General features: G+C 44.8%; 1 protein-coding gene across 1 annotated transcript; it reads right to left on the bottom strand.

Moving 5' to 3' along the window:
• Positions 1-3609: 3609 nt before the first annotated feature.
• LOC129081597 (T-cell-interacting, activating receptor on myeloid cells protein 1-like) lies at positions 3610-12721 on the bottom strand. The gene is made up of 7 exons (XM_054587268.1): positions 12578-12721; positions 10658-10693; positions 10247-10537; positions 9626-9922; positions 7796-7903; positions 4886-4903; positions 3610-3800 (listed from the first exon to the last, which is right to left on the bottom strand). The coding sequence occupies exons 1-7, from the start codon at positions 12609-12611 to the stop codon at positions 3610-3612; spliced, it is 975 nt and encodes a 324-aa protein (XP_054443243.1). The 5' UTR covers positions 12612-12721.
• Between the last annotated feature and the right edge of the window lie 3058 nt (positions 12722-15779).

Genomic DNA, 15779 nt, shown 5'->3' with positions numbered 1-15779 from the left:
CCTATGAAACTCTGCTAAGAATGCCCTCCTCCAGTTAATGAGTACTGATGTTTGGGGTCCAGCATAGAATGTGATCAGTTTCCCAGGTTTCAGGGCCAAATGGGTGCCACCCTGTCTACCAGACCCTGCCTTGAGGCAAATCCCTGTGTTCCTTCAGTTGTTACCTGTGATCTCTATTTGTTTTCTGTAAACATAGCCTTTTGACATTGATTGATGAGCTTTGCATGCATGCTCTATACCCCTGCACATATCTTCTCAGTAAAAGCCACTTCAAAAGAAGAGCTCAGGGCATTCTCCACTAGAGGGACTCGCCACCCAGTTTTCCTGGCAGACCAAAAAGTGTCTGGAACGACTTATTTTCACCGTCCACAGTGACCCGGAGGGACTCTGTGGGAACGGGATACCCCCATCATCTGGCACCCAACGTGCGGCCTCCCATCAGAGGTTTGTTTTATGACCCAGGATGTGGTATACCTTGGTAAAGACTTCATGGACACTTGAAAAGAATGTGTATTCTACTGTCATATTGGAGTGTTTTACAGATGTCATTTACAGCCTGTTCGTTCATTGTGTTTGTTCTTTTATATTTTTGTTCATTTTTCTGCTGAGTATGTCTAGTCCTTGAATAACATCATTTTGTTCAGCGTCATTTTAACATTGATGAGATGCTATAAGATTTTAGCTGTTGTTTATATCAATTAATGATAAAATTGGTTTTATTAAATGTCATTTTACTGTAGTTCTCTCAGTTAACTAGGAGAAGTGTGTGGATTTGTTTGTTTCCTCTTTTAAGTTTTAAAAAATCTGTTCATTGGTGTATCCATATCTTTATCATTATGTAATGTTCCTTTTTGTCCCTGGTTATTTTCTTTGCTCTGACGTCTCCTTTACCTGATATCAACATAGCCACTTACCCTTTTTAAAATTAATGTTTTCATGATATGCCTTTCAAAAATGAAGGCAAAATACAGGCTCTTCCCAGGAAAACAAAAATCAAGAGAATTCATTGGTAGAAAACCTGTACTAGAGTCCCTGATCTCTCTATAAGAGGGAGTCTCTACTCTCTACACAAACCTATTCCCTGCTGTGTGTACAAACCCTGATCTCTGTGAGATCAAGTCCCTGATTTCTCCCCTCTGGTCCTTATACACATCAAGTTCCTAACCCCTGTACAGAGTGCTCATCCTTGTGCAGACTGAGTCTCTGATTTCTATACAGGTGTAGTTACTGATCCCTGGGCAAGCCAGTTCCCTTTCCTCTGTACAGACCAGGTTGCCGATCCCTGTACAGACCAAGTCACTGATTGCTGTATAGGTATAGTCCCTGGTTTGTGAACAAACAAAGTTCCTGATCTCTGTACAAAGTCCCTAAACTCAATATAAGACCAAATCCCTGTCTCTGTGTAAGAGCAAATTCCTGGCCTTGCACAGACCATACCACAATCCCTGTATAGGACCAAGTCCCTGATCGGTGTACAGATTGATATCTCGATCCCTCTATAGAACATGTCCCTAATCTATGTGCAGGAGAGAGTCTTCGATTCCCTACAGCCCAAGTCCCTTGTTTTTGTTCAACAGCATGTCCCTGATTTCTGTACAGGCCTAGTATTGATCCCTGTTCAGACAAAACACCTGATCTCTGTACAAGGCCTAATCCCTGATTCTATACAGACCAAGTCCCTGGTCTCTGTATAAGACCATCTCCCTGATGTCTGTACAAACTCAGTCTCTCTTGCCTGTACAGACCGGTTTCCTAATCTTTGTGCAGACTGAGTTTCTAATCTTTGCAAATGCCAGTTTCCTGATCTCTGTACAGACCAAGCTGCTGATCTCTGTATGAGACCATGTCCCTGGTCCCTGTACAGACCAAGTTCCTGATTCCTGTAGCAGAGTGAGTCCTTATTATCTGTGTAACCCTAAGTCCCTCACCTCTGTACACACTATTCCCTGATTCCTGTACAGACTGAGTCCCTGGTCTCTGTACAGACAAAGTTCTTGATATGCCCAGACCATGTCCCATGTCCCCTGTACAAGAGAAGTCCCTCCTCTCTTTACAGAATGAGCCCCTGATCTTTGTGTAGACCACATCCCTGATCTCTGTACACAATGATCCCTTGATTCCTCTGTAGTGTTCCTAAATCTTTGCACAAGAATGAGTACCTGATCCTGTACAAGATCAAGTCTCCCATCTCTGTAGAGATTATATTCCTGAACTTCTGTATACACTGGGTCCTTCTCCTGTGTTACAGACCAAGTCCCTGATCCTTCTGCTTATCATGTGCTTAATCTTTGTACGAGATTGAGTTCCTAATCTCCGTATAACTGAGTTTTTTATTTCTGTACAGACCGAGTTCCTGAACTATATAGATTTGAGTTGCTAACCTGGGTACAGACAAGTCCCTGATATATGTATAAGAGTGACTTCTTAATCTTATACAGGGAGTGCCTGATCCCTCTATATTCCAAGCCCCTTATCTTTGTTCAGCAACATGCCCCTGATCTCAGTACAGACCAGTTCCCTGATTCTTGTATGAAACCAAATCCCCAATCTCTGTATAAGACCAAGTCCCCAATCTTTGTGCATACTGAGGTCCTGATGACCAATGTTGGGTCTCTGCACAGATTAAGTTTCTGATATTTGTACAAGACCAACTTTCTGGTCAATATACAGGCCAAGTTGCTTATCCTTGTACAGACCAATTCCCTGATCTCTGTACCAGAGCAAGTTCTTTTTCCTTGTGTAATACTGAGTTTATCACTCTACAGAACACTGCCTGATCCTTGTACAGACCAAGTTCATGATCTCTGTATAAACAGACCATGTCTTTGTTTCTTGTGTAGGACCAAGTTTCCGATCTCTCTGCAAGAGCAAGTCCCTGATCTCTGTGCAGCCCAAGTCTCTGATCTCTTTTTAGACAGTCTCTGGTCTCTGTATAAAACCAAGTCGTTGATCTTTGTACAAGAATGATTTTCGTATCTCTGACACTGGGTCCCTTGTTCCTGTACAAACCAAGTCCTGGTCCCTGCAGAAGACCAAGTCCCTGCTGTCTGAACATGAGTGAATCCATGATATTTGTATAATACTCAGTCTCTGAAACTCATGGTGGTTTTCCCAGATCAATATTATAAAATGTTTACTTCCAGTGACTGGTTGAGCATGTAAGATTAAAAGTTGCCAGTCCATCCTAACAATGAGTCAAAATCTGAAAGAAGTGATAGAATAGCAGCTGTGCTTAGACTCAACGAGAGAAATGAGGTCACAGAGCACATTCAGATCTATGTAGAGACAGGAAGAGAATTGGAGAAGCAATAAGTAAAGACAAAATAAAAACTTTTATTCTTTCTTTTTTATTCTTAAGTGCTAAAATAACACTTGGAAATAATAGCAACAGTGCATTCAGTTATGTGTGCTTATGTCTGCTTCTTTGTAAATGAAATGGACAGCAGTGACACAAAGAATAGGAAGGAAGAATTAGAAATTTTTCAAATTATAAAACTATTTAGATCTTACCTTTCACATATAGTGCTAAGCTATCACTGAGGTTCGAGGCCCAGAAAAGATTTTCATTTTGGTAGGACACACATCTGTAGTTGCCACCGTCCTGGGTGCTCACATTTGAGCCATGTTCCCTGATAGTCTCTGGATGTCTATATGCTCTGGAATCCCATCCCTCATCAGAGCAGATATAAATGCAATCACATGGTCTTTCTTCTGGCACTGCAGAGTCATGTTTTCTCCTGATGCCACCTCAGGCCTCATCTGAGCCAGGAAGGTAGGTTTAGGTAAATATCCTAATTTACCTAAAGACAAAGAGGGTCGAAGTAATGAGGAGACGCTCAGTTTTCTCTTTCCTGGTCTCCTCAAGAGTGTTTTCTAGAATGTGTGAACCAAAGACACAGGCCCATCTTTGCCCAACTCTGGGCAGTCTCATAAAAGAATCAGGATTTCTCTTTCATTAAGCTATGACAAAACCAATGTTCTGAGACTTTTTGTGCATTCCTTAAGCCACTTATTGGAGAAGAGACCATGTAATGTCCTCTCACTCATCCTCTTATATGGGAGAGATAGATGGGTCAGAAAAGACTCTGTATTCAATACTTTCTTCTTACCTATGATCACAAGAAGGATTTCACTGGCTGGTGAACATCAGAGAGAGGCTTCTCTCTGGCAGTATTTGCAGAAACATGTCCCACAATCTTATGGATGCAAGTTAACAAGGGGAACCCCATCCATTCTTCCTAAATAATAAAGGAGCATCATGGACTTAAGGGGTGGTGACAGTCTTTCCTTGCTGATAAAAGTATGTGGACTGTGTTGGTAGCCACATGAACCTAAACATGATAAAATGGCATACAGACTTCTGGTCAAGATGGAGGCATAGGTAGATATGCTTTGCTTTGTCACACAACCAAAATTGGAACAATTTAAAAACAAAAAACAACCAGAACTTCCAGAAAATCAAACTGTATGCAAGTCCGACAACTAAGGAGCTAAAGAAGAAACATTCATCCGGGCTGGTAGGAGGGGTGGAGATGGGCAGGCAGGGTGGAAAGGACATGTGGCAAGGTGGTTGCTGGTGGACTGGGTGGTCTCACATTTGTGTGTTGGTAAACTAGGAGGAACAACTGGGGAGCAAGACAGACCACACAACCCCAGGTATCCAGCCCAGGGAAATAAAGCCTCAAAACCTATGGCTGTAAAAATCTGTGGGGTTTGTGGCAGTGGGAGAAATTGCCAGTCTCACAGGAGGTCTGTTGGAGGGACCTCAGGGTCCTAGAACATACACAAACCCACCCACCTGGGAATCAGCACTAGAAGGGCCCAATTCACTTGTGGGTAGCGGGGGAAGTGACTGAAAGCAGGGTGAGAGCTGAGCAAGCAGCACTGTTCCCTTTTTGACCCCCTCCCACATATAGCACCACAACAATGGCTGCCCTGCCCTGGCAAATAGTGAAGTCTCCCCTTAAAATGTAACCAGTGCACTGAGACAAAGAAATATGTCTCTGAAAGGACAGATCAAAACTCCAAAAGTAGAACTAAATTACAAGGAGGTAGCCAACCTATCTGATGCAGAGCTCAAAAAACATTGGTAGTCAGGATGCCCACAGAACTGGTTGAGCATGGTTGCAAAGTAGGGGGAAAAGTGAAGGCTATGCAAAGTGAAATAAAAATATATGGGGAACCAACAGTGAAGGGAAGGAAACCAGAACTCAGATCAACAATTTGGAGCAGAAGGAAGAGATAAAACATTGAACCAGAATAGAATGAAGAAACAAGAATTGAAAAGAATGAGAGGCTTAGGAACCTCTGGCACAACTTTTAAATGTTCCAACATCCTAATCATAGGGGTGCCAAAAAGAGAAGAGGAAGAGCAGGAAATTGAAAGCTTACTTGAAAAAATAATGAAGGAAAATTTCCTTGATTGGCGAAGGAAATAAGACTTCCAGGAAGCTCAAAGTCCCAAAGAAGTTGGACCCAAGGAAGCACACACCGAGGCCCATCATAATTACCCAAAATTAAAGATAAGCATGGAGGACAGTGAGGGCTGACGTCAAAGCTCAGGTTAAGTGCTGGCAAGGCCCTGTTGACCGCTCGCATCTGCAAAGCAGAGCAGGCCAGCAGCTGACGGCCGCCAGGACCCGTGGGGGTTGAGAAGGAGATAGATAACTGCACGCTTCAGCTGAACGTGACTGTAACTTTTGCAGAAGAAATATTTTATCGTTTACATAGCCTGGGAACGGAACAATCTTTGCCTGCAGCGCGTCCTTGAGTCTGCAAAACTTCCTTGAGCTTTATGTGTAACCAGCCCTCTAAAATAAACGCGGTAACCAGGTTCAGGGTCATTGTCTCTCCACCCGAGGACAATGCTCCACCTGGCCCCTGCTTTCCCTTAAACTGTGTTGTGTTGTGTCTTTCTCAATCTTCTGTCGTCCCCCCTTAGGGACCTCTACTCCATGCTGGTCGCGGCAGATGAGAGAATCTTAAAAGCAGCAAGAGAGAAGGAGACAGTTACCTACAAAGGAGTTCCTATAAGACCATGAGCTGATTTCTTAAAAGAAACCTGACAGGCAAGAAGGAGCTGGAAAGAAGCATTCAAAATCATGAAAGGCAAGTACCTGCATGCAAGATGACTCTATCCAGCAAAGCTATCATTCAGCATGGAAGGGTAGATAACGTGCTTCCAGATAAGGTCAAGTTAAAGGAGTTCATCATCACCAAGCCCTTATTATATGAGATGTTAAAGGGACTTACCTAAGAAAAGGTCAAAAACTATGAACAGTAAAACAGAGTGGAGGGGGAAGAATGGGGGAAAAGGTACAGGGAATAAGCAGCATAAATAGTAGGTACAGAATAGGCAGGGGGAGGTTAAGAATAGTATAGGAAATGGAGAAGCCAAAGAACTTACATGTATGACCCATGGACGTGAATGAAGGGGGAGGGGTGGTGCAGGGTGGAGGGGAATAAAGGGAAGGAAAAAAATGGGACAACTGCAATAGCATAATCAATAAACTATATATTAAAAATAAAATAAAAAATTAGTATTCTTCACACTAATTAAGAATTAGTATGACCAAGAAACAACAATAGGTCTTCAAGATAACCTTTTATACCTCCACCAGGAATACTGGGGACAACTTGAGAGCAAATTGATACTATGACATAGACTGGAATTCTCCCAAATTAGGTAGAATGGTGGGAAAGTATGAAGTAAAATTTTAAATACATGTGATAGAGAACTTTTTACATTTCACCAATTGCTCGTTGAGAGCACAAAAATAGAGTGGAGGGGAAATCAAAATTATTATACAGGAACCTATCTTCTCGCCACTTTCCGAGGTTGCACAGCCTCTGCACGTGACACTATACATGCTACCCAGCTGGACACTGAAGTTTTAAGTATTTTTTATAGTAATATAATACCATTAATTTTTTCAGTAGAAATTGTTTTATTGATGTTTCTGTTTTTAAAATATTAACTAGAATATAGCTAAAAATTATTTAGTTTTGTTGACTTTTCGGCTATCATGTTTCTGAACCTTTATGATCTACTTCATAAATTTTGGTGAACTTTTAGATTTTTAAAAAATTTATTTTTAATTTTTTTTATTCAAGTATAGTTGTCTCTATTTTCCCACCACCACTTGCCTCTAATCCACCCACCCCCACCTCCCACCCTCAGTCCTTCCCCACTTTGTATTTTTCAAGTCATCCAGAATGTGTTGTGAGTCTGCTCAGCCCTGCCATCTGCCCCAGGTGAACAGCACGCGAAGAAAGTAATCATCTTGTCCTGAACTGGCTCAGAATGCAGGATTCACAGAGCTCATAATTCAGCACATCTGGCTGGATCAAGCCCCTGTTGTTTTTCAGCAGCTCTGGGACCTGTGGGTAGAGGACAGGCCTGAGATCAAGGTGGGGAGGCAAAGAATATTCTTTCCCACAGTCTTCACATACAGATACTTGACCCGAAAGAACCACCCCTTCTTCCTATCCTCCCCATGTAGGGATGTTTGAAAAGGTATTATGGATAGTACCTACTTCTTCCACAATGACTGGGGTTTCACTGCTTTTTAATAGGAAAGAAAAAGATGCTCGATGTTCGTACAATGTGTTAACAGAATAGTCACACCTAGTGAAGAAAAATCCCACATAAAATTCCATTTGTGCCCATATTGCAAAACTTAACTCCCTATAGCACAGGTTGGTGTTTTAAAACCCTGCGTAATTACAATTGCCCATAATGGAAAGAGGTGCTTAGTGTTTTACCTGAATTCACGTGGCAACCTCTTCTGACTACACCAGGCTTCCACCAGGAAAGCTCCCATAAGAACCAGCATTATAGCAGACAGACCCAGTCGGATGAGGTTACCCACGGTGATACCTCTTTCTATGGTGCCTGAGGACTCTAAGATAGAGACAAGGGTCACCCCTGACATCCCTGCTTCTCGAAGAATCTACCAAAGGTGGCTCTCACGTGCCCACATGTGTTTCCTGGGCAGTGGTCACCTGCAATTCCACTAAAGTTTTAGTCACTGGAAACAGTGTGGAGTCTTATGAGAGTTTGTGGTGGTTCTTTCATCATTTTCTTTATATTCTCTTACCTCCCTTGATTTATTTGCTTTTTCTCTGTTTCAGCCTCTTGCATTTCCTTTTCCTTTGTCCCTTTATACATTAAAACTTGTGTCTAAACAACACGAAGAGCCAGTGGTGCTCCACAGAGCACTGAAATCCAGCAGCTACATCAGAATTTGTTGTATTGGCACAAAACTTTACTTGAGGAACAAGTATAGGAAAATTTGAGCTTAGTGCCTAATCATCTTGATCATTATATATGTAGCTTCAAAAATGAATGGCTCAGCCTTGTTAATTGGCCCTGGTTCCTGAAGAAAAGCCTGCGTTTAAATGTATCACCCCATCTCAGTCATCCCAAATCATGCTAAAGTTCATCTCTAAACCGATCAACAACAATGATCCCTGGAGGCTGAATCCATGGGGACAAATGGGTAATGGCCCTTTTTCCAGTGGTGAGGGAGCCTTCTCCACCTGTCAGGGTTGGCCATACAGACCTTGCTCTAATTATAAGACACTCACTGACCACATGGAAAGACTCAGCGACCAAAAACAGGATGTAGAGAGCTGAAGCACAGTGTGTCGTGGCAGGAAACAAGATAATCTCAGATAAATTCGACCTCTAAGTGCTGGGAGGTTAGAAAAAGATACTGCACCCATCCCCTAAAGCAGGAGGCTGTGAAATGCCACATTCAGAGAGCAAAAGAGAGGTGTTGGGAAGAAATTGCTATCAAGACCCACCAAAACTAAGAGATACAGACAGTGGTGGAAGGAATTGTGATGAGGGCAGGATAGATACTTTTGATGAAGAGGAAGAGAAATTTTCTAAGAATACACGGATATTAAGAAGTGAGAATCAGATGAGCTATTTATGTTTTTAAATTCATTTTTCTCTTACACTTTACATTCAGTACTACTTTGTATTAGTTGTAGGTGTAGAGCGTAGTGCTTAGACAAAGTGTATCCCCTGGTCTTTCCATCATGCACCTGGCACCGTGCATAGTTATTATAGTACTTTAGTTATATTCATTATACTGTACATCCCCATCACTGTTTTGTAACCACCAATCTTAATTTTCAAAAGATTTTATTTTTTATTTTTTTTTAAATATTTATTTTTAGAGAGGGGAAGGGAGGGAGAAAGAGAGGGAGAGAAACATCAGTGTGTGGTTGCATTTCCCGATCCCCCTGCTGGGGACGTGGCCTGCAACCCAGGCATGTGCCCTACACTGGAAATCGAACGAGCGACCCTTTGGATTGCAGGCCGGCGCTCAATCCACTGAGCAACACCAGCCAGAGCTAAAAAGATTTTATTTTTAGGAAGATGGGAGAAGAAGGAGAAAGAGGGAGAGAAACATGAAACTTGCAAGAGAAACTGCATTTGCCTCTCTCACACCCCCAACTGGGGACCTGGCTCATAACCCAGGCATGTGCCCTGACTGGGAATTGAACTGGCAACCTTTTGGTCCACAGGCTGGCCCTAAATCCACTGAGCCACACCAGCCAGGCCCAGTCTTAAATTTTTAAAAAGGCCTTCAAGATCTTGCAGAAACCTTACCTGTCACCCAGATCTCAAGCTGATCACTGGGCTCTGAGGCCCAGAAAGGAGCCTTTGCTTGGTAGTACACACAGCTGTAGTTCCCAGTGTCACCGACAGTCACACTTTGAAGGGTGAAGTCTGTCTCCCCCCCTTCTTGACTCCGGAGCTGTGTGGGCATAGGAGTGCCTTTCTTCAGTAGAGCAAACATGTTAAAGTCAGTCGCATGGCTGGGCTGCTGGCACTGAAGACTCACGTTTGCCCCTGCAGTCACGTTGCCCCCGTGGTGGGCTTGGAGGGAAGGTTTAGGTGAACGTCCTGTAAGAGAAAGAAGGCGTAGAAGTCATGGGAGAAGCCTTGGGTCCCCCGTCAGTGTTGTGTCCTTGCGGGGTTCGTAGGGAGCGTGGGAAGCGATGGGCACCTCATCTCATCCTCTTTCTGCACTGACCCCCGGAAGGAGGCTCCCCTCCTACAAGCCCTGGATGAAGCCATGGTCCTCACAGCCTCTGTTCCTGTCTTTCTCCGTCTCCCGCTCCCCGTCTACACTGGCGATGAGAACCCCTGCCCCACTCTCTTCCTCTGGGTGCTCTGTCACCCCTGTCCTAGGAAGAGCATGTGTCATTTTGAGCACCCCATCCTCACCTGTCACCAGTAGCAGAAGGACATCACTGGGTGGTGACCTTCTGCTGGGGCTCGCTCTTCTGTAATACTGACAGGTGTACTCCCCAGCAGCACTGGGTGATACATCAGTGAGACGAAGTTCCTCCTGGACCTTTGGGGAATTAGCAAATCCCAAGGTGTCCCCCGAATACTTTCCCTTCAAGAAAACAAACCGGACCCCCCTGGCAGGAGCTGAGCATCGCAGTGTCACGTTATTCTGAGCAGGAACCACCGAGCTGGGCCTGGCACTGATGGAGGGCCTGGGGAGTGACTCTGGAAGGAAGCAGAGAGCAGGGCTGGATTCGATACACTGACCTGTGCTTTTACAGAAAGAGAAGGGCTAAGGGAAGTTGGAGTGAAGGGGGTGGAAGGTTTCAGTGTAGAAACACTCACCATCTATTGTCCACTCTCTTTGGCCAACACACAGCCCTGCAAAGGAATTGACCATGAGATCCAGGCACCTGCCTGGAGCCCAGGCCGTCACCCTGCCCTGGTCCCTGGGCGACCATCCAGGGCTTTCGCTGAGAATGAGCCCCTCTTTATGATACTCCCGAGCAGTGCCAGCCCCTCCCCCAAGAACCCAGTGGCATCAGCGTCAATTTGCAGTTTACACTACTTTCCTAGAGCTGGGGTAAAAATTACCACACAGTTTCTGGCCCATAACGACCCAAATGTATATTTGGTTCATGAGAGACATCCATCATCGCACATCTCACTGGCTAAAATCTAGGTGTCGGCAAGACTGCGTTTCTTCTGGAGGCTTTAGGGAGCATCTCTCCCCTGCCTTTCCCAGCTTGTAGAAGTGCTTGCATTCCTTGGCCTGTGGCCTCTTCTCCCATCATTTTTTTTTCATTTTTAAAAAGATGTTTATTGATCCCCGGCTGACGCAGCTCAGTGGATTGAGCACTGGACTTTGAACCAAAGGGTTGCTGGTTTGATTCCCATTCAGGGCACATCCCTGGGTTTTGGGCCAGTTCTCCAATGGGGGACCCTCTACATAACAAGTGGTCAACACAGGCTGAGATCATGGGATTCACTGTTTATCTCCCTTCTCAAGGTTTTCCCAGCTGTGACTCCCTTCATTCACCCTCCAATCATTTCCTCTCCAAGTTCCCCCAGATTCGGACCTCTTAAATTTCCCAGGATGCCTCTGGAAAATTAGGGCCAGTGGAAGTGTGCAGACCAGAATTTGAATTCAGCTTCACTCAGGAGCCCGGTGGCTTTCTGTGTCACATCAGCTGTCCAACTCAAGTTCCTCACAGGCCATCTGGGGATGTGACATAACTTGAAGTCACCCAAAGACACAAGATTAAGTAATAGTGACTAAGTAATGTTGACTTCGTGAGAAAGTCATTCTCTTCTCATTCTGTGTCTGTGTCACAACCGAATACTAGAGCTGGGTGCTAGTTGCCAACCCTTTTCTCTTTGTGTGTTGATTTTTGAGAAGGAGGGGACATGAGAGAGAGAAAGAAGAGACAGACGACAGACCGTTTTTTTGTTCCGCCTGTTGATGCATTCACTGGTTGATCCTTGTATGTGCCCTGATTGGAGACCAAACCCACAACCCTGGTGTATCCGGATGATGCTGTACCCAGCAGAGCCGCCCAGCCAGGGCTCCAGCCCCTCGCACCCACGCCCGTCTCTGAGGGAGAAGAGCAGGGCCGGGGCGGGAATGCGGCCCAGTGCCTGCAGTCAGGCAGCAGTAGCTCCCGGAACTTAATCGTATGACCTCCCCGGCTTGCACTATAGTGACGACTATGTTGTAGTTGGATGAATGATACTGATTTTCCATGAATACAAGTGTCTACAGATCTTTTAAAATAGCGTTGAGCATAAAAAATAATGATATAAAAACCCAAAGCAATGTGAAGAATATCACTTATGAAAGAACACAGACATCACATACATCTGGCAAAATGCCCTTGGGAAGTTCAGGAATAACTGAATTTAGTGTATGACTGGTGTGTGGTTCAGTGGGCTGAGCGCCAGCCTGTGAATCAAAAAAAGTCACCGGTTTCATTCTCGTCAGGACACATGCCTGGGTTGCGGGCCTGGTCCTCAGTTAGGGGCATGTGAGAAACGACTGATCTATGTCTGTCTCCCACATTGACGTTTCTCTCCCTCTTCTCCATCTCTTCCCTTCTCTCTAAAGAATAAATATCTTTTTAAAATTAAAAGAGAAATAAAAGTTTCTGTTTTTAGCTTCTTCCTCCCATGCCATTATCTATCTACCCAAGTCATAGCAACTCCAGCTGCCTGCATGGCCTGCCTGTCCACCACCCTCCGCGGCCCCCTCCCCTACCCCGTACTTACCAACACAGAGCAGGGCCAGGGACGGAAGGATCATCACGGCCCCCTAAGCCTCTCTCCTGGATCTTCCTTGAACTTTGCTGTTTGTGGTACGTCAAAATGCTCTCTTGACTCCAGGATATGCTGTGACGGCTTTGTTCCGTTTTTATCTCCACTGTGGCACACCCGCAGCTCTGTCTCCCAGGCACAATCAGGAAATGATGCCTGTTGATTGCAACTCCTCTCAAGTCACTTCCCCGGGACTGGACTGAGCCCAGAGTTCATATCGCCCAAAGCGAAGACATATTCACAAATATGCACAATACGTGAGAAATGGCTCATCAAATTTTACAGCCATTGCCCCCTTCTACACGGTGACAGAATTCAGCTGGACCCAGGACAATCAGAGGCACAACTACAGTTCTCTCTGACGGAGTCGGTCTCTCTGGTCAAGAGGATGTGAGTGGCAGTGATGTGCACAAATTCTGGGTTACGCCTTCGGGAGCATCGGAGGGTGGGAGCGGGTACAGAGCTGATGAGGACGAGTTGAGAAGTTGTAGGGGCGGGGATCCAAGATGGCAGTGGGCCAGGTGGCAGCTACACTGACATCCTGCCCAGGACCCCGCTGGAGCTACAACCAAATCAGACAGCAGTCATCCTGAAAACCAACGGAGCGCTAGCTCAAGAGAAGCCTCATAACCGAAGGCTTAGGAAGAAACCACATGAGGACTGGGAGGAAGTACAGAGGCGTGAGAGGCCTGGCTGGGCTCTGCGGGCAGCAGATGAAGTTCCGGAGAGAGAGTTCAGCGGCTGGGGGTGTTGTCCCTGAGAAGCGTGGGGTCTAAATCCCAAGCCGGGCTCCCCAGCCTAGAGCACCAGAACTGGGCAAGGCGCCCACATAACATCCAGCTGTGAGAAGCAGCAGGACTTCTGGCCCCCAGGGAGAGATGGCTAGAGATGGCAGCCACGCTCTTGAAGAGCTAACACAAAATTTCCCTTGCAGCCACTAACCCTAGGATTGTGGGGAGGGAAGGCAGAGCAGGTCCACGTGAGTAGAGTCTGATGTTGGTGCCTCTGGATATATGTGTCTACCGGAGGGGTGGCTAAAATCCCTGCTGTGCCCATCGGGGGAAACGCTGAGGACTTCATGACCTGGAAGCAGCCATTGGGCAGCATCTGCCAGGAGCTGATGCATAAATACTTCAGCTCCCTTGACCTTTGGGGGATAACTGTGAAGTGTGTGTTTCTTCCTAGCCTGTAAAGCTTAATAAGTACTGAGTACCACAGTCTTTAGTACCAGAAGTATTAAGTACTAGCATTACTAAAATCTTCATTATTAATCTACCTCAGTACTAGCAGTCTTGGGCTTCAGCAGTATTAGTACTAGCAATACTGCGCTCCAGCAACATTGTACTGGCACTATTCAGCTCCGAGAGTATTCACTACTGACAGTACTATGCTGTACGGTATTAAGCTCCAGAAGTGTTAGTATTAAGCTCCAGCAGTATTCATGCTAGTACTGTTAAGCTCCAGCAGTTTTGGAGTTAACAGTATTAAGCTCCAGCAATGCTAGAACTAGCAGTATGAGCCCCAGCAGTATGAAGCTCCAGTGGTCCACAGCAGAATCTGGCTTTGGAACTTTTCTATTCTCAGTGAAGTGTTTCCTGAATAAACAACTTGAGTTTGAATCCTTGTCTTGGGGTCTGATTCTAGGGGAACCCAAGCGAAGACCCCCAGAGTGCCTGAGAAACTCAGGCTGGGCCCAGTTCTGCAGTGTCAGGTTCAGAAGTGGACTTGCACCAGCCTAGGTTTACCTTTGTTGGGAAGGAAGTCTTTCAGGACTGTGCTGATGCCTGACATTCTGTAGTTAGAATAGTAGTATTGAAGTAATAGTTGAAGTGTACTGACTGTTTCCACTTGTGAACTCATCTTTTCAATCCCAAAGTATTTCATTATATCGCTACCTTTATCATATGATAACTTTTGAAAAATATACAACAGCAGTATCACAACACAAAAGCAGCACTTCCTTGATAGTGTTATTCAGGCAGTATTCAAATTTCCACAGTAATCTTCGAAGCTGCCTATCAGTTTTTTTAAAATCAGAATCCACATCCTCAAAATGGACGTCTGTGAACTGCATTTGATAGATTGAAATATGACAAAATTCTCAATCTCTCTGCTAAAATAAGAACCCAGCTGAGCCATCGGTTTTTATTACTTTTCCAACATTCATTTGGAAGAAGAGCCATGTGCTCCTGTTGTTTGGATGGGGCTGGCTTGTCTTACTGTTTAAAAATGCAGAAAAGTCAACAAAGCCACCACTTACCTAAGGAAAACCCATTACAATTAAAGGTGTTTCTTTGAAGGTTACTTTCAAAGGCTGTGGTTGTGATTTTTAAAGTCTTGAGACTCTTACAAGACCCTACTGTCTCAATAACACTTCTGTGTGTAGATTTATTTCAATAGAAAACAACTTAGTAAGTGTCATGAATATTCACCTAATTGTCTATGTTCCACCAGAAAACAAGACCAATATTTTTGGAAATGCTTTCAACTCAGCACTTTAATCAGATCTCTGAATTAATATTCTGACTCAGATCTTTGTCATTCCTGTAGAGTTTTTAAAAATGTATTGATTTGTGAGAGAGAGACAGACATTGGTTTGTTGTTCCACTCATTTTTGCATTCATTGGTTGATTCTTGTATGTGCCCTGTCCAGGAATTGAATCCACACCCTTAGCATATGGGGACAATACTCTAATCAGCTGAGCCACCTGACCAGGGCTCAGTTGAAGTGTACTGTTTCCTGAATGGAGGTTTCAACCGAGGTTCTAATGGCGGTTCCACTCTAGAGCCACAGTTGATTGAATGACTGGTCTTGTGGATTAACAGTCTCGATCCCTTCTCTCTCCTCTCCCCTCTCCTGAGGTCGGTCGGGGGCAGTTGCTGAAAGCTCTGATTTTCTATTCAAGCTTTGGTTTTTCTGACGACCATTACGCATCCTGAAACTACCTAGGGGCCACCAAAGGTGGGGTCGTTAGAACAAAGATGCTTCTGTCATCCCATCACTCAGGAAATCCATGCTGGGAACCAAGTCTGTGATACCACAAGAGCCAAATCTAGCCCGTAGTGAAGCATATACTTATTTGTCACCTCCAGTCACAGGGGAACTGGGCAGAAAGCCTCACACCTCATCAGAACCCAAGAGGCAGTGAGACCCTGT

The sequence above is a fragment of the Pteronotus mesoamericanus genome, unplaced genomic scaffold (assembly GCF_021234165.1).
Source record: "Pteronotus mesoamericanus isolate MK-2021 breed Mesoamerican mustached bat unplaced genomic scaffold, CSHL_Meso_final scaffold_1135, whole genome shotgun sequence".
Taxonomy (NCBI): domain Eukaryota; kingdom Metazoa; phylum Chordata; class Mammalia; order Chiroptera; family Mormoopidae; genus Pteronotus; species Pteronotus mesoamericanus.
This window is presented reverse-complemented; position numbering and strand designations above follow the sequence as displayed.